Below are 23,650 nucleotides of genomic sequence, written 5' to 3'. Positions count from 1 at the left end.
ACAGGAATTTGCAGTTGAGTAACTGTAATGTGCTAGATGGTGATAGGGATTTGAACACAGCCAGGGACATCACAACCTAGCAGATGAAGATGTTGAGGGTTAACAGTCCCTAGCAGAATGTGGTATTGGCGTTCGATAGCTGTGGGCAGATGACGGGTTACCACAACCTTTTGGCAGATGACATGGAATTCTTACCACCTGCCAAATGACAATGTCCAGGATTAACATCTCCCCTTGCAGAGGACAACTGTGTTGGGATCCACTCATTTTCCTTTCAGACGACAACCCGTCTTCATCAGATGATGACTTCGATGTTTCACAACCCCCTGCAATGGGGCTTCACTCTTGTCAGACCAGGGTGACAACAACAGGAATCCTGAAGTGGTGGCAATGGTGGATTGTGTCTTCACTCCTGCTAGATGATGATGTCGAGGAACCCCCATCCCCCTTGCTAGACGACATCGGGGATTTCACTATCCACTTAGCAGATGATGATGTCAAGCGTTCCACTAACCCCCTGCCAGAAGTACGAGCCACAACACCAGTGCTAAACGTTGCGAATTCACTACTCCCTCTACCGCCAGATGACAACTTCAGGGCTCCACTACCCTCCTGCCAGATGAACGCTACCCCTCTCGCCTTGCCAGAAGTGGCACCAAATGAGGAGTCTCAAAACCTATGCTGTACGACGTAAGGCTCTACTACTCCCCCTTGCCAGATGCCTTCGGGGATTCACTATCTCTCCCCTGCCAGATGACAGCTTTGAAGTTTCACTACTGTAAAGTGCCTTCAATGGGACTTTACTCATGGTAGATGATGGCGTTGACAATGGGTCCTGACCGTTTCCTGACCTACCCGATGATGTAGTTGTGGTCCCCTATATCTGCCAGACAAGCGCATTGGATATCCACAACCCTCTGCTGTACAATAGTAATGGGTTTACCCTCCAGTCAGACAATGCCATTTGGGATCCACTACCCTCCACCCACGTGACAGCAAAAGGGTAGCCAACAACCTTTGCCAGCTAATAAGGTTAGGGATCTTCTATCCCTCCTATCCAGATGGCAATGAAGTCATGAGGCCAAGGCCCCACTGCCCACCTCTGCCAGATGACAGCAATAGTACTCCACTCCTGACAAGAGGACATCAGGGATCTACTACCCTGCCAGGCAATAACGTCGGGAATTCACTATCCCCCTGCCAGATGACTGCAATGGGCTCCTCTACAACTGTCTGCCAGAAGTGGCAGCAATGACATTTGGGATCCACTACCCTGCTGCTAGGCGACATTGGGGTTCCAAGTACCCTCCTGTCAGGTGACAGGGTTCTAAGTACCCTCCTGTCAGGAAACATTAAGGTTCCAAGTACCCTCCTGTCAGGTGACATTAGGGTTCCAAGTACCCTTCTGCCAGGTGACATTAGGGTTCCAAGTACACTTCTGCCAGGTGACATTAGGGTTCCAAGTACCCTTCTGCTAGGCCACACTGGGTATCCAAGAACCATTCTGCCAGGCTACATTAGGGATACAGGCACCTTCCTGCTAGGTGACATCGTGGATCGAAGCACCCTCCTGCCAGGCAACATCATGAATCCAAGTACCTTCTTGCTAGGTGAAATTGTGAATCCAAATACCCTCCTGCCAGGTGACATCATGGATCCAAGTATCTACCCTCCTGCCAGGCCATATCAGGAGGTTCAAGTACCCTCCTGCCAGGTAACGTGAACAGTGAATAATTCAAGTACCCTACTGCCAGACGTCGGGGATCCCAGTACCCTCCTGCCAGTTGATAGGGACAATCAATGTACCCAGCTATCAGACGGAGATCCAGTACCTTCCTGCCAGAGGCCTTGGATAACCCAAGTACCCTCCTGCCAGACAACATGGATAATCCAAGTATCCTTCACGCCAAGCGACGTGAACGATCCAAGTAACCTGCTGCCAGACGTCGGAGATGGGTATCCTGCTTCCAGATGTCATGGATCCAATACCCTGCTCCCAGACGTTGGGGGATCCCAGTAACGTCCTGCCAGACAGGGGATCCCAGTAACCTCCTGCCAGACGTTGGGGATCCAGTACCCTCATGCTAGATGTCGGGGACCCAATGCCCACCTGACAGATGTTAAGGCTAGAAAACGTCCTGCTCCCAAACGTTGGGGATCTAGTGCCCTCTGGCTAGATGTCGTGGACAATCAAAGCACTGTCATGCCAAATTTCTGGGATCCAGTGCCTTGCTGCCAGTTGAGGATCCAGTACCCTCCTGCCAGATGTCAGGAATTTAGTGCCCTCTGGCTATGTAGATGTCGTTGACAGTCAAAGTACCCTTCTGCCAGATGTAGGGGATCCAGTATCCTACTGTCAGGCATCGGGGATCCAAAACCCTGCTGCCAGACATCAGGGACCCAATGCCCTCTGGCCAGAAGTCTTGGACAATTAAAGTACCAATTAAAGTACCCTCCTGCCAGATGTTGGGGATTCAGCACTCTGCTACTAGACGTCAGGGATCTAGTGCCCTGCGGTCAGACGTCGGAGATCCAGTGCCCTCCTGCGAGACTTTAGGGATCTAGTACCCTCCTGCCAGACGTTGGGAATACAGTACCCTCCAGCCAAATGTCGGGGATCCAGCACCCTACTGCCAGATGTCACGGATCCAGTGTCCTGCTTCTAGATGTCGAGGATCCTGCTGCCAGACATCGGGGATCCAGCGCCCTGCTGCCAGACGTCGGGGAACCAGCGCCCTGCTGCCAGACGTCGGGGAACCAGCGCCCTGCTGCCAGACATCAGGGATCCAGCGCCCTGCTGCCAGACGTCGGGGATCCAGCACCCTGCTGCCAGACGTCGGGGATCCAGTACCTCCCTGTAGACGTCTGGGATCCACCAGTAACCAGCTGCCAGATGTCGGGGATTCATCGCCGTGCCGGAAGATGTCAGGGATCCAGCGCTCGCCTGTCAGATATTGGGGATCCAGTGTTCTCTGGTGACACTTTAGGGATCCGACGCCCGACGTCTGTGATCCAGCGCCCTGCTGTTAGTCGTCGGGGATCAAGAGACCTTCTGCCAGACAGGAATTCAGCGCCCTGCTGCCAATTGTCTGGGATCCAGTGTCCTGCTGCCAAACGTCTGGGATCCAGTGTCCTGCTGCCAGACGTCGGGGATTCAGCGGCCTGCTGCCAGGCGTCGGGGATCCAGCGGCCTGCTGCCAGACGTCGGGGATCCAGCGGCCTGCTGCCAGACGTCGGGGATCCAGCGCCCTCCTCACAGAAGTCGGGGATGCAGTGCCCCACTGCCCAGCGTTGGGGATCCAGTATCTTCCCTGAGACATTGGGGAATTCAGTACCCTCCTGCCAGAGGTCGGGGATCCAGCGCCCTGTTGTCAGACATCGGGGATCTAGTGCCTGTCAGACAGTGGGGATCCAGCACCCTGCTGCCAAACGCTGGGGATCCAGCACCCTGCTGCCAAACGCTGGGGATCCAGCGCCCTGCTGCCATATGTCAGTTATCCAGTTCCTGCCGGATGGCAGGGATGCAGTGCCTTCCTCACAGAGGTAGTGCCCCACTGCCCAATGTATCTTCCTTTGAGATGTCAGGGAATTCAGTGCCCACCAGCCAGATGTTGGGGATACAGTACCCTGCGTTGAGGATCCATGCCTGATGTTGGAGATCCAGTATCTTCCTTTGAGATGTCGGGATACAGTGCCCTCCTCCCAGAGGTTGGGGGATGCAGTGCCCCACTGCCTGTCGTTGGGGATCCAGTATCTTCCTTTGGGGCGTCGGGGAATCCAGTACCCTTCTGCCAGACGTTGGGATTCCAATATCCTTCTTCCAGATGTTGGGGATGCAGTGCCCTGCTGCCAGATGTTGGGGATGCAGTGCCCTGCTGCCAGACATCGGGGATCCAGTGCCCTGCTGCTAGATGTTGGGAAGCCAGGACCCTGCTGCCAGATGTTTTGGATCCAGTCCCCTGGTGCCAGATATTTTGGATCCAGTCCCCTGGTGCCAGACATTGGGGATCCAGTGCCCTCCTGCCAGATGTTGGGTATCCAGAGCCCTCCTGCCAGATGTTGGGTATCCAGAGCCCTCCTGCCAGATGTTGGGGATCCAGTCCCCTGGTGCCAGACGTTGGGGATGTAGTGCCCTCCTGCCAGATGTCGAGGATGCAGTGCCCTGCTGACAGACGTCAGAGATCCAGCGACCTGCTGCCTAACGTCGAAGATCTGGTAATTTCCTAAGAGACGTTGGGAATCCAGTAGCCTCCTCCAAATGTTGGGAATTCAGCACCCTCCTGCCAGACATCAGGAATCCAGTTACTTTATGCCAGATGTCGGGAATCCAGTAGCCTCCTGCTCGACGTCGGAATTCCAGTACCCTCCTGCCAGACGTCGGGAATTCAGTACTCTCCTGCCAGATTTTGGGGGTCCAACGCCCGTCTGCCAGACGTCGGGGATTCAGAGCCCTGCTGCCACACATCAGGGATATTGCCCTACTGCTAGACATCGCAGATCCAGTGCCTTCCTGCCAGACAATGGGGATCTAGTGCTCTCATGCCAGATGACGGGGATCCAGGGCCCTCGTGCCAGGCATTGGGGATCCAGTGCCATCCTGCCAGATGTTGGGGATCCAGTGCCCTCCTGCCAGATGTTGGGTATCCAGAGCCCTCCTGCCAGATGTTGGGGATCCAGTGCCATCCTGCCAGATGTCAGGGGATCAAGTGCCATCCTGCCAGATGTCAGGGGATCAAGTGCCCACATGCCAAATGTCGGGGATCAAGTGCCCACATGCCAAATGTCGGGGATCAAGTGCCCTCATGCCATAGTCGGGGATCAAGTGCCCTCATGCCAGATGTCGGGGATCAAGTGCCCTCATGCTAGATGTTGGGGATCAAGTGCCCTCATGCCCGATGTCGGGGATCTAGTGCTCCCCTACCAGACACTGGGGATCCAGTGCCTTCTTGCCAGATGTCAGGGATTCAGTGCCCTCATGCCAGATATCGGGGATCTAGTGCACACGATTATATGGTACCATACAATGATGTAGTCTTGGTTTCACACACTTCTCCATTCTGGTAAATAATGATTATCTACAACTTCTGTTAATTAGGATTTTAGAAACCCTGGCAGAAGGTGGCAATGGATCCAAGCTTCTCGCTGCGAGATGACGATATCAGGGATCCAGGCAATGTCAGGAATTTCACCCCAGCAGACATCCTTTCTTGAAGCCACAATACAAAGTTTGGATTTTACTTCCCTCATGCCAAACTACCTTGTTTTTGGGTAGAAACGGCTCCTAGCAGTTGGTGTTGAACAGTACCTCCTGCTTACAACGCTGTCAGGGCCCCACTCCTGCCAAAAGACAATGTCCTGGATGCATAAATCTTCCTGAAAAAGGTATCTCCCCCCCCCCATGTAGATATTGAAATCTACAATGCCCTCCATTTTGGGGGGGGGGTTAGAATTCCTGTCAGGTAAATACCTCTGTTCCACACCCACTGCCAGAAATCACCACCACCTTGCCAGACGATGTCATCAAAGATCCACCCTTACTCCCTGCCACCCCAGCAGATCTGTACTCTCACTTAGGTAAGACACCAATGTCTGTAGTGCACTCAGAGAAGACACAAATATCAGGATCTACAACCCCCACGTGCCAAATGACGATACCACAGCCCCTGGCTGGTGATGGAGATCCACATAACATTGGAGATTATGACGGCAAATGAGAGCCTCTACTGTTGGATGATGGCAGTGGGTGTCTACACCTTCAGCACTGTGTCGATAATAGTGGCAGTCACGATCTTTATATGCACTTGCCTTTTATCAAAGTTTGAAGGAAATATCTGGTCTTCTAACTTCCATCTTCTTAACTAATCAAAAGAACTGTGTACTTGCTATAAAGGACCTCGCGATACTGATCAGTTCTGCAAGAAAATTATTATTTAGTCAGTTATGATATTTTTGCAATAGGAACATTAGGTAGAAAAAAAGGCTAAGTCCTTCGAATAAAATAGAAAAAATGTAATTAGTCTAGAATGGAATTGATATAGCTTTAACAAATTAATTTTCTTTCAATTTTGCAGAGAGCCAGAACCAGAAGTTGATTATCAGTTACCTCAGTTACCCGATGAAGAATATTACGGCCCTGAAATTTCCTTTAAAAGACCCCAGGTTTCTTTTAAAGAAAAAACAGTTACCTTATCTGCTAATGACAAAGGTGGAGGACAACCAGTGACTTTCAAGAAGAGGAAAGCAGCACAAGATAATAAAAAAAGCATGAGACAAAGAACTAATGATTTATGAATTTTAATATATTTATAAAATAAATAATGAAAGTTTTTTTTACCTCATGACAATTTCGTCAAGTGTTCCATAGACAAAAAAAAAAAAAAATGATGAATTACACATTTTAAGTATTGTTGACATTTTAAAGCATTAAAATCAACTTATAGGAAAACTAGTAACCTGCTTTACAGTACACAAGTACAATGCCTCTATAACTATTTCTTAAAAAGAAACCACATACAATGAGAAATTTCTTTGAAATGGCACAATAACAGAGACCATTTCAATAACAGAGAGAAACTTAACACACTGGTAATTATACGAGCAATATACCGAGAATATGTATATTCCCTTACATTAACCATAAGATGGTATTATAACCTTAGAAAAACTATCCTTTCATTGCAGTGAAGAATGAACAGAGATGGAAATTTAAATATAGGAAAATGACCGAGGTAGGCATACCTTCTGAGCTCAAACAAATGTAATTTACGTCTCGATATTACTAGATCCTCATTTAATTTTTTTTCTCTTACACATATATACTAGCCTTTTCTCTTATTATACTGTATAATCAATTAAAATATTAAAAATAATATTTTATACCAATGGAAAGACATTTGTTCGGCTGCATTATAAAAAAAACCCTGTAAAATTTTATATCTGTTTCTGTGCTAAAAATAAAATGTCCCAAAAATTTACCCAAGGGTGTGGGGTTGGACTAACCATTCACTCTTATTTACCCTCATCACCCTGCTACCCCAACCCATTACTTTACCTAAAATCATTACCATTATAAGATCTGTCTGCTGGGTGAATTATAATAATGATTAAGGAATAAACAAAGTGATCCATGTGGTTACTGCCTTACAATACAGACTTATAAACAGTCTGGATTTAAATGAAGTCTTAATCGAGAAGTGGGAGGTAATATACAATCTTGAAGGTACATTAACTTGTAAGACCTGAAACAGAGAAAAGATAGAAATTAAAAGTTGTAGAATCTACATTTCCCATGTCATAGTACACACTTTTTCACTGAAAATTTACCCACCAAAATCACTGTACGTCTTAATAGTGTTGTATAGGGGAGTTTGATAGCCCTCAAATACCTCAGCAATGACCAACACTCACACACACCAGGCATAAAAATATAAGCATACAATTATCAGTCATATTTAATAAATAAATTTATTTTGAATGCATTTTCTTCAATTAATGAAGGCAATAAGATACTTGTTTTTTTGTTTTGCTGGTTAGTTGATGCCTTGCCAACACTATCTACATGCAAATATGCCAACTAATGGTATCCAAGCAGACAATGCTAGGATATAATACTACTTTATGTAATATTTATCTATTTTCTCATATTTTGTAAAAATTTAATATTTTGCATCAGTTCCAAAATAATACCGATAGTTGTTGCTGGATAGAAACTTGAAATTATCGTTATGATGGTAGCAACTATGACTGGTTTAGTGGATTTTGATATAAATATACAATAAAATTGGGAAAAGAGGTGTCGGCTAATTAATATTTATCCAACACATTTCATTTTACACCCAAAACAAAAACTTACTGGGATAGACAAAAATCACACTAGAATTGCTGCTATGATAGGTTGTAAAATCCTTAATTTCTTTTTTCCAAAAAAATACTTAACTAAATTTTAGTGTCTTACTGACACGGGAAATACGGTATACAAGACAGTCCTCTAGCAAACCACTACCATAGTTGCTACTCAAATATGATTTAAATGTAGTTTGAAGCAGTGTATACAATTAAGCAACAATAGTAATACAAAACTATTCAATTTTCTCTTACCAAGGTAATCATCCATAAGTGTTCCAATAGCAAACTGGAAAGATAAAAATGGCAATGTTAAAAAAAAATTACCAAAAAGTATACTTTTTCTTTAAGTCTTAGCAATCTGCTTTAATAGAGTAATCCAAATACTCATTTAATGTCTATTTTTGAGAAGTTATTTTAGAAAACTAACCAGTTAAATACCATAAAGTACTAAAATGATGTTTAAAATAAATTTTCAAAGTAATTTGTATTTTTCCTAGTTATGAGTTCTTTAAGAAGGGATATTGTTTTCAGCACGAGCTGGAGCAGCCATTCAAACTATTAATGACGCAGTCAAGACAGGTGGCAAGCGAGGGCAAGAAGCCCTGGGCCCCACCTGTAGGAAATTCTTCACTTTTGACCTTTCAATTCAGGACTGAGAGGGATGGTCAAGGAGGGAAGTTTAACTTATAGGACTCGGGTTTGTATAGTTAAGAAAAATACAAATTACTTTTAAAATTTGTTATTGGCTCCTACACGTATACAAAGGTGATGGGTCACAAGTCTCCCCTCTTATCTGTCTATCATAGGATTGAATAGGCTGACAGGGCTGGTCTGTCCAAGAAGATTAGTATGTGGTCAAGGGAGGAATCCCTTCTGAAGGCAATAGCAGTCCAGAAAAATATATCTGGCAGACGAAAATTGACTGATTCGTTTATATTCCACCTTCCTCATCTTTGGCTAGGGAGGATGTGAGAGAAGGCAGCCATTCTACCCTCATTTCAGACTTACATCTATGCATTACTGTAGTCAAGACTCTTGCTGTCCCACTTGGGAGTTGAGCTTGATAAAAAAAAAAAACTTGAGCAGCAACCATAAGACCTACAAAACCTGGCCAACTGCAAGATTCCTATTGAAGGCAAGCTTGGGGCTTAACCCCAACTTCATGAGATCCGGTCCTAGCTAGTATTTCGATCCCCTCCTCAGTTGTTGGGGTGTATGCATTATGGACAGTCTCACAAAATCAGAAAGAGATCATGTTCTTTGACACCTCTTCTTAGTTCTGATGATGATAAAGAAGTGTTACTGACACTGGTCTGAAGTGTCATGTCTTCAGACACACTGCAGAGCCCTCGCAGGACACACATGCATCTCCTTCCGATGGCTCAAAGGGACTGCTAAGGTACCCGAGCTACATCCCTTGAGCAGGAAAACAGTGAGCCATGCATACCGGTCCCACCTGGCTACCAGTTTAGCTGGGGAACTCGAACCACGGCTCCATCCCCCATATTACTGGGAGCCTCTTGGGTACTGTCTACCCCTCCCAAAAGAGAGGAAGTCTCATAAGAAGCGCTTCCTTACAATAATGGAGGAAGAAAGCTCCCCTTTCTAAACCTCAACTCAGGCTCTGAAAGCTGAGGAGTCAAGGTGCGAGTGACATGACAATGATGCTCATCTGAGGGGAAAAAACCACAACACTGTCATGGGGGAGGAGTGGACACACTCAGAAGCACAGAGGGAGCAAGAATTATGGGTTGGACCCACAAGCACAAATGATTGGGCGACGGGCACAAGGGTGAGCGGGTCAGGTTATGCATTGGGAAACACCCGGTACCAGGGCAACACAAATCATCAGCCCTGGGCTGGCCTATGCACATCCTTAAGTGTGACACCTACAGGTAATGGAGCTTTCTGGCCAGCCCAGATATCGCAGGAAGAGCCTTTACAATCATTTGGGTTTAAGGAGGGTAACACTGAGTTGGCTGACTCTGGGAACATGTCGACCACACTTCTCACAGCTGGTATCACCAAGGGAGACCTGCAATGGGGACACCAGGAGAGAGATAGCCTTAGATAACTGCTCCCTTATACAATGGGGCGACCGGCAGAGATATAGCCTTAGATACCTGCTCCCTTAACAAGTTATAGAGGGTCCACCTGAAAGAACCATGGATGCCAAAGCCTTCCTTAGGTTAAAACTCATTGTCAATGGTATGCAAGGAAACCAAGATCCTCCAACCCCTAATGGGGTGCAACAAACACTAGGGTTCTCCATGCAGCACCAGAACCTGAAAGCGCATACATCAGCGCAGCAGTGGCAGTAGCAGACACACTCAATGAGTGGATGGATGGAAAAAGAAAAAAAAGACTCCTTGGTGTCTTCTAGGATGTTGCCCAGATAGACCCTGGAGAAGGCTCAGCTCTCTTCCACCCCCTCAAAGCACACACTTGTCACTGCAAGAGGCCACAGCCTAAACTCGACACATGGGGACAATCATGCCCCAAAGAGCAGAAGAGAAAGTGGATCTACAGCCAGTTTAATAAAAACTGGATTGCAAAGTCCACACTTTCCCGGGAAGAATGAATCTCTTCTTTCACATCCATAACAATCAATAGACAGCTGTCACACTTCCTGAAATAAAAAGAAAATTAAATCGATTAAGGGTGCAAAAGCAAGTCTGTAATTGCGGTGGGGGTTTGGGGCTTCTCGCCCTTGCTCACCAGTCGTTAACTACCTTGTTAGTGATTTCAATGGCTGTGCCAGCTCGTACTGAAAACAATACTCCTATTTAAAGGACAAAATGTTTGTATATGCGTATGAACAAATAGAAATATATTTCTCAATCTGATACTACTAGTTGCTCAGCAATTAAGGTTTATACTTGTAGTAACATAATAAATTGAATTTCGACATCAATATAAACTTGACTAAATTGTTATAGATATCGTACATGATCAACTCACTGAATTAAGCTCCTTAGACTAGTAAATTCTAATCACTAAATTATGCAATACAATATGGTCAATAATAAAAGGAATTATAGTATAACCAAAGAGTTCATGTGTATTTCAATTCATATGGAAGAGGTTTCTAGAATGCCACAATATAATAGTACAGTATTACATCCACTTATTTAAATACTGTACTGGTGAATCATGAAAGAAGAAAAAAATTCAATCTTATGAATACTGTATTGATCTTGATATACCAAACATCAAAGGGTTTGGATGAGATAAAAAGAATTAAGTATGAAGTGATTTTTTTGTACAGTACATATTTTGCCAAGATGCTGGTATCACTTGTAGTATACTGTAATCTATCTACTAGGTGACAAAAATTATTTTTTTTTTATTACAGAATTGTAGATTTCTTCATTTCATTCATAAATTTATTTAGCAAGATCAAAAGCCTCACTTCAAAATCTCAAAATGACCAGCATAAGGGCACATTCTTGAGCGAGGTAAAAATTGGAGCAAGGTAAGTTGAATCAGTTGAACAGTCAAGTAGGAAGACTGAAGGGCATGGATGAAATGTAAAAAGAAGAATGAATCACAGCTGGGCCCAAATGGATGATGCAAAAATCCAAGTACAACATCATCCACACACACTGAACTTCAAGTGGAAACCTTCCTAGGGGACCAATTTCTATTACATACAAAACAAGTTTAGCTATTAGATTTCACCGGACAGTAGTCACCTCAAATTAACTAGCAGTTACCAGTAAAGGATATTATTATCATCATTATCCTTATCATTATTATTATTATTACTTGCTAAGCTACATCCTTAGTTGGAAAAGCAGGATGCTATAATCCCAAACTGAGAATGGGGATTCACATAAATTCTGGAAGAGAACTGGATGTCACATTCTTCAGGGAGGTGGGTAAATCGTTGATAAAGTAAATTCCACCTGAAGGCTGCCATCACTATTCACAGAGAATAGTCACATCTTGTTTATTATTATCAATAGTGTACTTGTATTAATAGGGTTGCTTTTTGGGCATCCCCTCTGTTGTCATCTTACTTCCACTATAGAGCTTTTTCAACTTGAACTTTGGTGAGCCGCTCAACACATTCACTATCCTAATAAACAAAACCCCGGCTACAATATCATCAGTAGTATCTGAATAGAAATGCTAAATTTTTATTTCCTATACGGGGTACTATGGAGTTACAAAAACCATAGAAGTAACTGAATAGAACTGCACACTATGCAGTTAGAAAGATATCAGTAAAAAGGTTTTCTGCATATGAATATCCATGGAATAAAATGCATTAAAAATAACACACAGGGTACTTCATAAATTGCAGATCGAGCAGTCCACTGAACACGAAAATTTCTTTTTATAACTTCTTTAGCTCTGCTGATTGGCTGTTAATGTTTACTTTTTAACAATACCTTTTGTTTATTTCATAAAAACTGTCTACCTTCTTGATCCACTTTGTTTTGCAATACAGTATCTTCATACATACATATACCAAAGGCACTTCCCCCAATTTTGGGGTGTAGCCAACATCAACAAAGAAACAAAACAAAAAGGGGACCTCTAGTCTCTACGTTCCTTCAGCTTAACCAGGGACTCAACCGAGTTCAGCTGGTACTGCTAGGGTGCCACAGCCCAACCTCCCACATTATCCACCACAGATGAAGCTTCATAATGCTGAATCCCCTACTGCTGCTACCTCCGTGGTCATCTAAGGCACCGGAGGAAGCAGCAGGGCCTACCGGAACTGCGTCACAATCGCTCGCCATTCATTCCTATTTCTAGCACGCTCTCTTGCCTCTCTCACATCTATCCTCCTATCACCCAGAGCTTTCTTCACACCATCCATCCACCCAAACCTTGGCCTTCCTCTTGTACTTCTCCCATCAACTCTTGCATTCATCACCTTCTTTAGCAGACAACCATTTTCCATTCTCTCAACATGGCCAAACCACCTCAACACATTCATATCCACTCTAGCCGCTAACTCATTTCTTACACCCGTTCTCTCCCTCACCACTTCGTTCCTAACCCTCTCTACTCGAGATACACCAGCCATACTCCTTAGACACTTCATCTCAAACACATTCAATTTCTGTCTCTCCATCACTTTCATTCCCCACAACTCCGATCCATACATCACAGTTGGTACAATCACTTTCTCATATAGAACTCTCTTTACATTCATGCCCAACCCTCTATTTCTTACTACTCCCTTAACTGCCTCCAACACTTTGCAACCTTCATTCACTCTCTGACGTACATCTGCTTCCACTCCACCATTTGCTGCAACAACAGACCCCAAGTACTTAAACTGATCCACCTCCTCAAGTAACTCTCCATTCAACATGACATTCAACCTTGCACCACCTTCCCTTCTCGTACATCTCATAACCTTACTCTTACCCACATTAACTCTCAACTTCCTTCTCTCACACACCCTTCCAAATTCTGTCACTAGTCGGTCAAGCTTCTCTTCTGTGTCTGCTACCAGTACAGTATCATCCGCAAACAACAACTGATTTACCTCCCATTCATGATCATTCTCGCCTACCAGTTTTAATCCTCGTCCAAGCACTCGAGCATTCACCTCTCTCACCACTCCATCAACATACAAGTTAAACAACCACGGCGACATCACGCGTCCCTGTCTCAGCCCCACTCTCACCGGAAACCAATCACTCACTTCATTTCCTATTCTAACACATGCTTTACTACCTTTGTAGAAACTTTTCACTGCTTGCAACAACCTTCCACCAACTCCATATAACCTCATCACATTCCACATTGCTTCCCTATCAACTCTATCATATGCTTTCTCCAGATCCATAAACGCAACATACACCTCCTTACCTTTTGCTAAATATTTCTCGCATATCTGCCTAACTGTAAAAATCTGATTCATACAACCCCTACCTCTTCTAAAACCACCCTGTAATTCCAAGATTGCATTCTCTGTTTTATCTTCATAAAACCAAATATATGAAAGCCTAGAAATTACTTCTGGGTTCTGATAAGCTACTTGAAGATAATGCCCTTAATAAATTTGATTATATAACCTTAATAAGAAAGATATTTCACACATCTTGATGCTTTGCTTTACAAAAAGTTTTGCTTTAAGGACATAGATTTCCTTCAAGCACTTACGAGTCTCTACACTTACCAAATCACTCACTTTTTAGATTGCAGAACAATGCAAATCTTCCGCAATCTATATGTGGTGGGAGGACGGGAAACTTCTTGTAATACAATAATCTCAACCTACATAACTTCACGAGTACTAAAAAAGTATTTTGTTCACAGACATAATTACTATAGAACAGTTTAACCAGGTTGTTAAATCTCATTTTTCAGACGCAGGGCTTTCTTCTAAGAGTTGTTCTCAAGAGGCAAAAGTTTAAGCAAGGGACCCTCAGAAAAGTCAGCCGGCCTTGTAAGAAGAGAACCAAAAGAATCTGATGAAAAGTAAAAGGCATAGACAATGAAGCCAAGGCTCAAGGGACAAGATATACCTCAAATGATTTCTAGTTGCTGAGCAAGAGGATCATTTGAAGCTTGCTATGCCAAAGTTAACCACGATAAGGCTGAAGATAAAAAATTTTATCTGATAGCTTCAAACAACTTCAAAGTCATTATGGAGTTAGCCTAGCCTAGGTACAAGTGATCATTTATCGAAAGTAGAATTGTACCCTACTGTACTATCAGCAGCTATGGGGATACAGAAATCTAGCATAAGAAAGCCTAACTTCCCCTCTCAAAAAAAAAAAAAAAAAAAAAAAAAAAAAAAAAAAAACTCACATGATACAAGATAAAAGCACTTCTGGGGGATGAAATTAGGGGGTCGCATAATACCTGAGATCGCATGTTACCAGAGTATATACAGTAGTTAATATGGATGCAGAATAAAGGCCTATACAAACTGGAGTAAAAGAAATCCCTTCAAATTCTTAATTTTGAGTGAATAATGCAGGCCTCCATGAATTTCACTTACATATCTTGTGCAAATATGAAAGCAAACAGGAACTGCATTCATGGTTAAGTCATTGATGGGCAATATGGCAGAAAAAAATGAGAAAAGAAAATGGTGATCGAACCAGTAAAAGAAGCAACATGCTTGGAAATTAAACTAAGCTAATAACTGTGCTGTCAAGCAAGAGGATTGATGACAAAAAGAGGGAAGCGGTCCCATTCGTTTCAAGCATGAATCAATCATCAAGTTTAATACAAATATTTTGTTCAACAATGCCTGGAAAATAAAAATGAATCTGTAAAGTAAAGGTTTGTACTTTAAATAAACAACATAAAAACTCAAAGCACCAATACTCACAATATCAGTAGCATCTACTCTTGTGCCCACAATTTTCACTCGAATTTCGTCATCTTGTTGTATAACAACTTCCTGAAATAATAAGAGATTATTATATCATTAAGTCATAGACATACCAGAATATATCTATGCAAATTAGGAGAAAAAAATTACGGCCACCTTATGCAAGTCCCCTGTTGCAGCTACTGTATATTTACAAATGCAACTATATTAACAAATAAAATTATACATCTTTCAAGAAAACACAAGAAATAATTTCCTCAAAAGTCAACAAAGAATTTTCCAGTAACACTTGCACTTTAATTTTCTTTATCATAAATACTTGGAATTTTCAATATGACTTGTTAAAAGTGTTTTAATTTTTACACACTACGGTGTTGAGAACCTCATAGCATTAAATAAAATCAGTATTTTTTTTCAAATAAACCAATCGATCATGGGAAGCCTTTCTTCCATGTATTAATATCCCAGTCACACAACTTACTATGATGGGAAAAGAATGCGACCACTACGCATACATATACCTTATTAGAAGCTTCACATCATTCTTCCTTCTTATGAACAGGCTGCTAAGGAGCAAAAACACAAGCTTGCATAAGACAGATACCTTAAGAAATAAAATCCTTCACTGTTGTCCCAAAACAAACTACTGTAAACAGAAAAACTGTGGGAATATGTGGGCAAAATCCACTTTTGAATATTGGGTTTGCAAGATTATTTTTTTCATAATTAGAAACTCAAGAGAAGTCATAAGTACCAACTGACCCTGTAGGCTATCCTTGAATTCATAACAACCAATCTTGATGGTGCAGAGACCATGAATGAAAGATTAAGAGGATGCAGAGGGACTCTCACTCACTGCATGTAAAGCTTTCTATCAAAAGAGATTTATATGTCTAAGTGTTACAGTCTTGGAGTAAAATAAGAAAATTAGGTGATATCTTATCTAACAACAGAAATGCAGCCAGGTCAAAATTATGCTTATATGACACCTCAGCTAGATTGTCCAGACCTCATGGGCTTTCAATCACAACAGTGAAATTTTCTACGAAATATCTGCACAAGAACTTATTATAACTTGACTATGCCAGACAGATGCTGTACTCCTAGAGATCAAAGTTTTCTTAACCCAAGTACAGTATAGAGGAACAGACTAAGTGGAGACAAGGCAGAGCAGCAAATCATTTTCAAACACATCTGGGTGTGAATGACAGACTAAATATTAACTGGTTCTTTGAAACAGTTACTAAATTTGGAATACACAAGTTAATAACTTTACTTGATGCCAATGTCCTTATATTCGAATATAGAGCTAAAGTCTCAGGAAGAACTTTTTAAGACTTGAGATAAGCTTGGGTGCTGATCATATAATATAGGGTTGGTCTCATGAACATTGCCCCTTGCCTCTGCCACTTATTAAATAATATTCCCAAAGACTTAAGGTAGAGCTGACCTTTAAACTTTGATATGATATAAAAGACAAATTGTTTTAAAAACATTGGAAGATGTAAAAGTTAGCAATTAATGTAAGAGTGATGAATGCACAATCTGTTCACTTCACCATTACTCACTTCCCTTGATTTTAGTTGGTTGCTCTCTCCTGTTTTCTGTAATGATCACAGCCAACATTCCTCCTAAATCTGAAGTTGTAGCATATCAAGCCACCATCACTGGTTGGCAGCATTGTCACCCAGACCACACTCAAATGTAGGTAAATGCAGTTGCTATTATAGCCGCATAGAATTTCCGCAGGCGCTTCATTATACTTTCAAGTAACACATTATTTCCTTTAGAGTCGACTGTTAGCAGGAGGAGGACATGCGATTCTCAATTTTTATATACTGTATATTTTTAAAATCTTATCATTCAAGGATTAAATTGAAAATCATAATCTATATTTATTTGATTTATGGTAATTTTGGTTTCATAATCAAAGCTTAATTACCAAAATTTAAAGCAATGTTGCAAAGTGTGTGTTTTTTTTGTTTTTTTTACAAAGAAAGGTAGTCATAGTGTGACCACAAAAAGATGCCAGATATTGCTATTTAACTAAGTTTCGAGACAAAAACCACAAAGTGGCATCACTGCTGGTTTGAAGCAGCCCATAGATTTTCATTCCACAATAACCAAAAACCTTTCAGAACCTTCTCTAACTGGCACTGGAGTCATAATCTATCCTAATTACCATCAGCGTACCTTGTCCGATGAATTGCAGCAGTAACTGTGTGGGTGATGGTGGAAGCAAACTGGACTCTGGGCTAGTAAGTTGGAAAATGTCTTCTGTTCAAGAAAAGGCTCAACTCTCCAACCATAAAAAAACATTACTGAATGAGGACTAACTGGTCAAGAGCCTGACATCATGGTTTCAATTGTAATATATCAAATTGAGGAAAGGAGTCTGTTCCACCACACCTGCAAGCAAGGATGGAGGCATGACAGGATAATGACAATTGTAAAAAGTAAACCATAACAAAATTTACAATGGTCAGTTTTCAGCAGTTGAAGAAAACCCAAATATGATATGACCACATGGTTTGAACCTTCAAAAATAAACCGTCATAGTACTGGATCGCAGAGCCAGTAGAATCTGTAAGGTAGGCTGAAAAAGATATGGATATCAACGCATTTAGAGAAGCTGACGAAAGAAAATAAAGTCTTGGAGTGAGTGGGAGAGAGCAAGAAGAGTGCTCTATTTTCTATCCTGAGAGGTGACATCAACTATTGAGGGTAAAACTGCAAATATATTCTAAGTGCAAAATTCTTTGCACACAGAATAAGGCTGGGGTTTCACAGCATTGGAGGCACACCTTGAAAAAAAGAACCATCCAATGAGACATTCCTTGACCAAAGGTATGAGCATGACACTTAAGATGAAGAGTTTGACAAGTATGTTGGAAACTCAAGAACAAGTTGCTTGCAAGATCTATCGAGTGCAAACAGGAACCCTTGATCCACACCCGGATCATGACATTCACTTTTCGTTCCCTGTGGCAAGCATTGTTTCTCAGGATAGGGCAAACACAAGATGAAAATCTTAATTTAGGTATGACATAAAAAAAAGATGTAAGTGCCATATGGCAATCTTTTGCATGTATGCTCAGGCATGACTGATAAAATAAAACTGCAGGTTAACTATAGTTTAAGGCATTTGACTACACAGACAAATGTCTTACCTCAAAGAGTGCCAAACTACACAATTTTATCTTACAAGAGGCTAATTACAAGAATTTAAAGGAAAAAATTACACCTTAAACAAAATTACAAAAAAATCAATGCAAAGAGACCCAAAGTTTTTATCTCAAATAAACTAAATTAGAACACAAAAAGCTAAAAATTACTCCATAATTTGAAATAAATTCAAAAGCTCTCATTAATTTGAAATCTTGTCAAAAAGAAAATTAATAAGGAAAAAACTGCATTCCACTAGTTTCAAAAACAGGCAATTCTTGTGATGGGAGACAAATGAATGTTAGAAAACATAAAATCTAATTAACTGGACTACAACACAAGAGAGAATAGTGACAAGGTACACACACAATTAATTAAAACTTAAAACAAGAAAAATTTTGAGTGGAATGGAACACAGTTTGAGCTATATGGCCTAGTGTTCGGACCAGGAACAGTACCCATTACTGTGAGATGAGGAAATCTCCCATCAACAGGGAAGGAAGTTTGGCACAAAAACAATAATTATTACTAATGAAATCCGAGACAGTAACATAGTGAGATATGAATGCTAGTCTCTCGTTGTGGGTCGAAGGTTGAGCACTGATCATGGCTCAAAAAAAGATGTTCATTATTGTTCACAATTCTCATCATCCCTGTAAGCTAGGGATGGAGGATTTGGGAGAGCCTATAGGTCTACTTATTGAGTCATCAGCAGCCATTGGCTGGACCTTCCTGGTCCCAGCTTGGGTGGAGAGGGTGCATGGGTACTTATCATATGTATATATGGTCGATCTCTAGTATATTGTTCTGCCCTTTGTCTCTGTAGTTTTGAGTATTGTTCTCCTGTCTGGTCTCCAGCTGCTGATTCACATCTTAATTTGTTGGACAGAAACTTACGGTCTATTAAATTTCTTATTCCTGATCTAGATATTAATCTCTGGAACCGTCGTTCAATTAGTTCATTATGCATGTTGCATAAGATTTTTCATAACTCCGACCATCCTTTACATTCAGATCTCCTTGGACAATTCTATCCTGTTCGTAATACTAGGCAGGCAGTTAATTCTAATGGCCAGGCCTTCTCCATCATAAGACTCAATACTACGCAGTACTCTAGAAGTTTTATTCCAGCTGTTACCAAGTTGTGGAATGATCTTCCTAATCGGGTTGTTGAATCAGTAGAACTTCAAAAGTTCAAAGTTGGAGCAAATGCTTTTTTGTTGACCAGGCGGACACGAGTCTTTTTATAGTTTATATATGACATATTTGTTTTTGACGTTGTTAATAGTTTATATATGACATATCTCTTTTGACATTACTTTTTTTAGAATGATTTATTGTTAATTTCTTCTCTTCAGTTATTTATTTCCTTATTTCCTTTCCTCACTGGGCTATTTTTCCCTATTGGAGCCCTTGTGCTTAAAGCATCTTGCTTTTCCAAATAGGGTTGTAGCTTGGATAGTAGTAATAATAATAATAATAATAATGATAAGTGACCTTTAAACTTTAACACAATGAAGAATAATGAGAAGCATCAGATGAGGGTGCAGGTTAATGTAACTAGAATATTTCTTAATATTATGATTAATGGGGTTGTAATTAAAAATCTATTTCCTACATCTACAAAACTGAACTTTCATTTTATAAAACACGAATGTACAAGATGATTATCATAATGTGCTTTTCAACATTAGGCATTCTGATAATACTTACCTCATCTCTGCTCTTATAACATGGAGGATTAGAGTTGGGATCAAACTCCAGATCTTGAGGGATGGACTGCAAGGTACAAAGAAGTAGCGAGTTTAGTAACTATCACTTATTCTCTTACGTAAATAATAATGGTCTTCGTCTAACAATATACAGTACAGTACTAGATTTCAGAGCATTACCCATGGTAAAATTTCTAAACATTCGAAAAGGACTTGATAGTGCATGAAAAATAAAGATCAAAAGTAACATGTCAGAAAACTAACAGGCAATAGAGCATATGAAAAAAAAGTAAATGAAAAGCCAACGTAGCTAAAAACAAAAAAACAATAGTAAAGCCTTTATTGTAATACTAAAGGAACTCTTTAGACAACAATAACTTCTTTCACATTTAATACACATTTACATTTTACTTATTTGTTTTCCAAGTGACTGAAATTCTGCTTTGGAAAATCCTGAAGGTTTCAAAGTAACCTATATCTATGAAGGTTTACACTGTACTGTTACAAGAAAATTATGAAACCTTAAGCTACATACAGTTCATTACTATGGTGCTCCCCAAATTGTGCATGTGGTGCATTAAAAGTGATGCCAATACTACTTTGAATTGTCCCTTTGATCCTATATGATTCTACAAGTAAACATTCCTCAATTTTTGTCCATCGTTAAAAGCTAATATTCTGGGTACGTTACTAATATCCATGAGATCTGAAGTGTACCAAGAGGCATCAGTGAGATTTCTTTTAGCAATGCAGTTTAAAATTATCTTATTTGCACTTTCCTAGAATTTTCATTATGTGAATCTTGGGCACCACACTTTGAGCCTCACCAGATTACCAGGTCTAATTTTGATCTTTTTATCATCCACCTATTCAGTGTTATGAAGCTTCATCTGTGGTGGATAACGGGGGCTGTGGCACCCCTAGCAGTACCAGCTGAACTCGGTTGAGTCCCTTGTCAGGCTAGGAGGAACGTAGAGAGGAGAGATGCCCTTTTCTGTTTCATTTGTTTGATGTTGGCTAACCCCCAAAATTGGGGGGGGGAAGTGCCTTGGTATATGTATGTATGTATAATGCATGGTCCTAAGGTTTCAAGATTATGTCTCTAATTACAAACTTATCTGTAAGTCTTGCCATGATAAAGGTTTATCTACATGACCTACAATATTTTCCTTAATTAAATCTAAAAATTAATTTATAAAATCTTGCACACCCATAATGTCCCATTATTCTTTCTACCCATCAGAGAAAAAATTTGGACATTAATGTTACTGAAATACAGTTTTCAGAGTACTTAATCAGCAACTATACTATCAAAATTCTAATTACAATCTAGAAAAAAATAATATGGGTTAAGGAATCTCATTTACATGTCCCTGCAGTGACCCTTCAAACTATTATGGAATGGCTTACCACTGCTTAGTAAACAACCGTGAAATATGATGATTTTGTCCCTATGATCCCAAGTAGTCAGGAAAATTATTACTAAAACCCCATACTTATGCATACCACAGCATATTCAACTATTCTCTACCCAAAAAAAATTTGAAGCCCAATTTCTCAAAAACTTAGTTTTGGAGAATAATAGCTACTATGCTACTTTTTTAATACAGATCGATTTTTGTTACTGAAACATGAAAAATAAGGAATTTCATAGCCCACAATCTGTACATTCACTTTTCACTGGAGTTAGCTCAATGTAATTTATATACATTAATATTGTACATATACAAACAACACTAGGAAAATTTCCAATGTATTGTACATCTTTTAATGCATAAAATTATATTTTAAATGGTTTTTAAATGAAAAAAAATAATAAAAAAACAAGGAAGTAATATTTGAAATGAACCCAAAGGGGATGAGTAGCACCCGTTAAAAAGATATTTCGACTGACCTATAAATTAAAATTTTCAGGCTTAATTTGGTTTAAAAATAATTTTTAAAGAATATTAAACGATTTCATGCACTGCTTACTCTATAATCAAGTCTTTTACCCTGTAAAAATCTCACTGATATACTCAGCATACAAATGGTATGAGCAATTTCATTATGCAACACCTTATGCTCAGGACTGAAATAAAGCCCACTGTAACCATAAATTGCTCACTCATTCAGGAGATAACTTACATGTCTTGAAATAAAACACTGCATTGGGCCAATTTCACAGAAAAGACCAATCTTGTTAATCTGGGTCACCACAGCATCTAGGACTTCTCCTTTGAAAGGTCTAAACACAATGGCCTTGTACTGGAAAAAAGTGAAAATCTTAGTTGACCAGTATTCAAACAATTGAACCTCACTGAATGGTAAATGAATTATTTTAATAAAATACTAAAAAAAATTGTCTACTTCCACCAATGTGACAAAATTCACCAACAAGCTTTTAAAACTTGGTACAAGATCCACAACAAATATATATATACAGTATATGAGAGAGAGAGAGAGAGAGAGAGAGAGAGAGAGAGAGAGAGAGAGAGAGAGAGAGAGAGAGAGAGAGAGAGAGAGAGAGAGAGAGAGAGAGCAATAAATTTTTCATTAGTAAACAAAACTGTAGTACAGGTATCTAAATAAAAAAAAATTCCTGAGATTTTTGCCATGACATGTAAAACCTTTTATTCCTGCTAGAAAGTGGTGCTGAAGATTAAAACACTCGTGGAAATAGGGTCCCCTCCCAGCCACCCCAATTTTGATTTCTCATTCTTAAAAAATCAGTGCGAGTAGGGAGGCAGATAAGAACTTGTATGAATTCCATTGAAGTATTGATATAATTAAATATTTAACAGTTTAAAATTTTATTCTAATTAAATTTTCTGGATTGGAAGGGCACAGTGGTACAGTAGCCTGTACTAGGTTAATAATGTTAATTATTGAATCTAAATTTTTCATAAATCTTACCTTTCAGCTCCCATCCACATATATTTTGAATTAGGATAGTGTATAAAAAACACTAGACCTCTTAGGCCACAAAGGATGTGAATTAACCAAAGAGGAACTATATATATCAAGACTTATTCATAGACCTTTTCGAAATTGCTTCCCCTCCAACTTTCAAATTATATCAGGCTGATGAGTTTGACAGTAAGCTCAATAATGAGAAACTCCCTTACTCACTGCTGTTTTCCAGCAACTAAACTAACTAGTTCAGGTTTTTGGTAATGTGAAATTTAAACACTTTTACTGAACCCTGATGATTATGGGGGCGTAGACCCAACATGTACAATATTTTCAATTTTCTTTTTATAAAGATCACTGATTTTTAGTTCCCAAGTTGTCTGTTATTTTTTTTCAAGCCAGCAAGAAAAGGTTCTTTTGCACTTGTTGGAAAAAAGGCAACATTACTCTATTAAGTAAATGTGTTTGTGCTAACACTAGCCTTACTGATTACCAATCAATTTTCATAGCTCTCACATCATTTAAGTTTTAAGACTTTTAACTAAACATATAAATAGGAATACTAAGGTAATCATCTGTTCCCTAATAATCAGTTTGGCTTTTGCAAAGGCCTTGGAACATGTAATACCCTTCTCACAATTTACAATGCTGTATGTTCATATGATTAGCCTTTAATTTAGTGCTGCCTTTGACCATATCAATAATGAAGCCACTGTTTTCAAAC

The 23,650-nt window shown here is 40.4% G+C and overlaps 2 protein-coding genes across 4 annotated transcripts in view; one reads left to right on the top strand and one right to left on the bottom strand.

The window, feature by feature from the left end:
* LOC137652183 (WW domain-binding protein 4) overlaps positions 1-6,323 on the top strand; it is a 76,083-nt gene extending 69,760 nt beyond the window's left edge. For all 3 annotated transcript variants that reach the window (XM_068385396.1, XM_068385395.1, XM_068385394.1), the window contains exon 5: positions 6,072-6,323. In XM_068385396.1, the coding sequence (XP_068241497.1) occupies positions 6,072-6,291 (220 nt within the window). In that variant the 3' untranslated portion in view covers positions 6,292-6,323. The remainder of the gene's footprint in view (positions 1-6,071) is intronic.
* Positions 6,324-6,458: 135 nt separating this feature from the next.
* Polr2G (DNA-directed RNA polymerase II subunit Rpb7) overlaps positions 6,459-23,650 on the bottom strand; it is a 29,674-nt gene continuing 12,482 nt past the window's right edge. Inside the window, exons 4-8 of the mRNA XM_068385398.1 lie at positions 22,162-22,281; positions 20,036-20,101; positions 15,155-15,226; positions 8,098-8,131; positions 6,459-7,238 (exon numbers count right to left, since the gene is read on the bottom strand). Of these exons, the coding sequence (XP_068241499.1) occupies positions 7,225-7,238; positions 8,098-8,131; positions 15,155-15,226; positions 20,036-20,101; positions 22,162-22,281 (306 nt within the window). The 3' untranslated portion in view covers positions 6,459-7,224. The remainder of the gene's footprint in view (positions 7,239-8,097; positions 8,132-15,154; positions 15,227-20,035; positions 20,102-22,161; positions 22,282-23,650) is intronic.

Source organism: Palaemon carinicauda, chromosome 13, assembly GCF_036898095.1.
Source record: "Palaemon carinicauda isolate YSFRI2023 chromosome 13, ASM3689809v2, whole genome shotgun sequence".
Taxonomy (NCBI): domain Eukaryota; kingdom Metazoa; phylum Arthropoda; class Malacostraca; order Decapoda; family Palaemonidae; genus Palaemon; species Palaemon carinicauda.
This window is presented reverse-complemented; position numbering and strand designations above follow the sequence as displayed.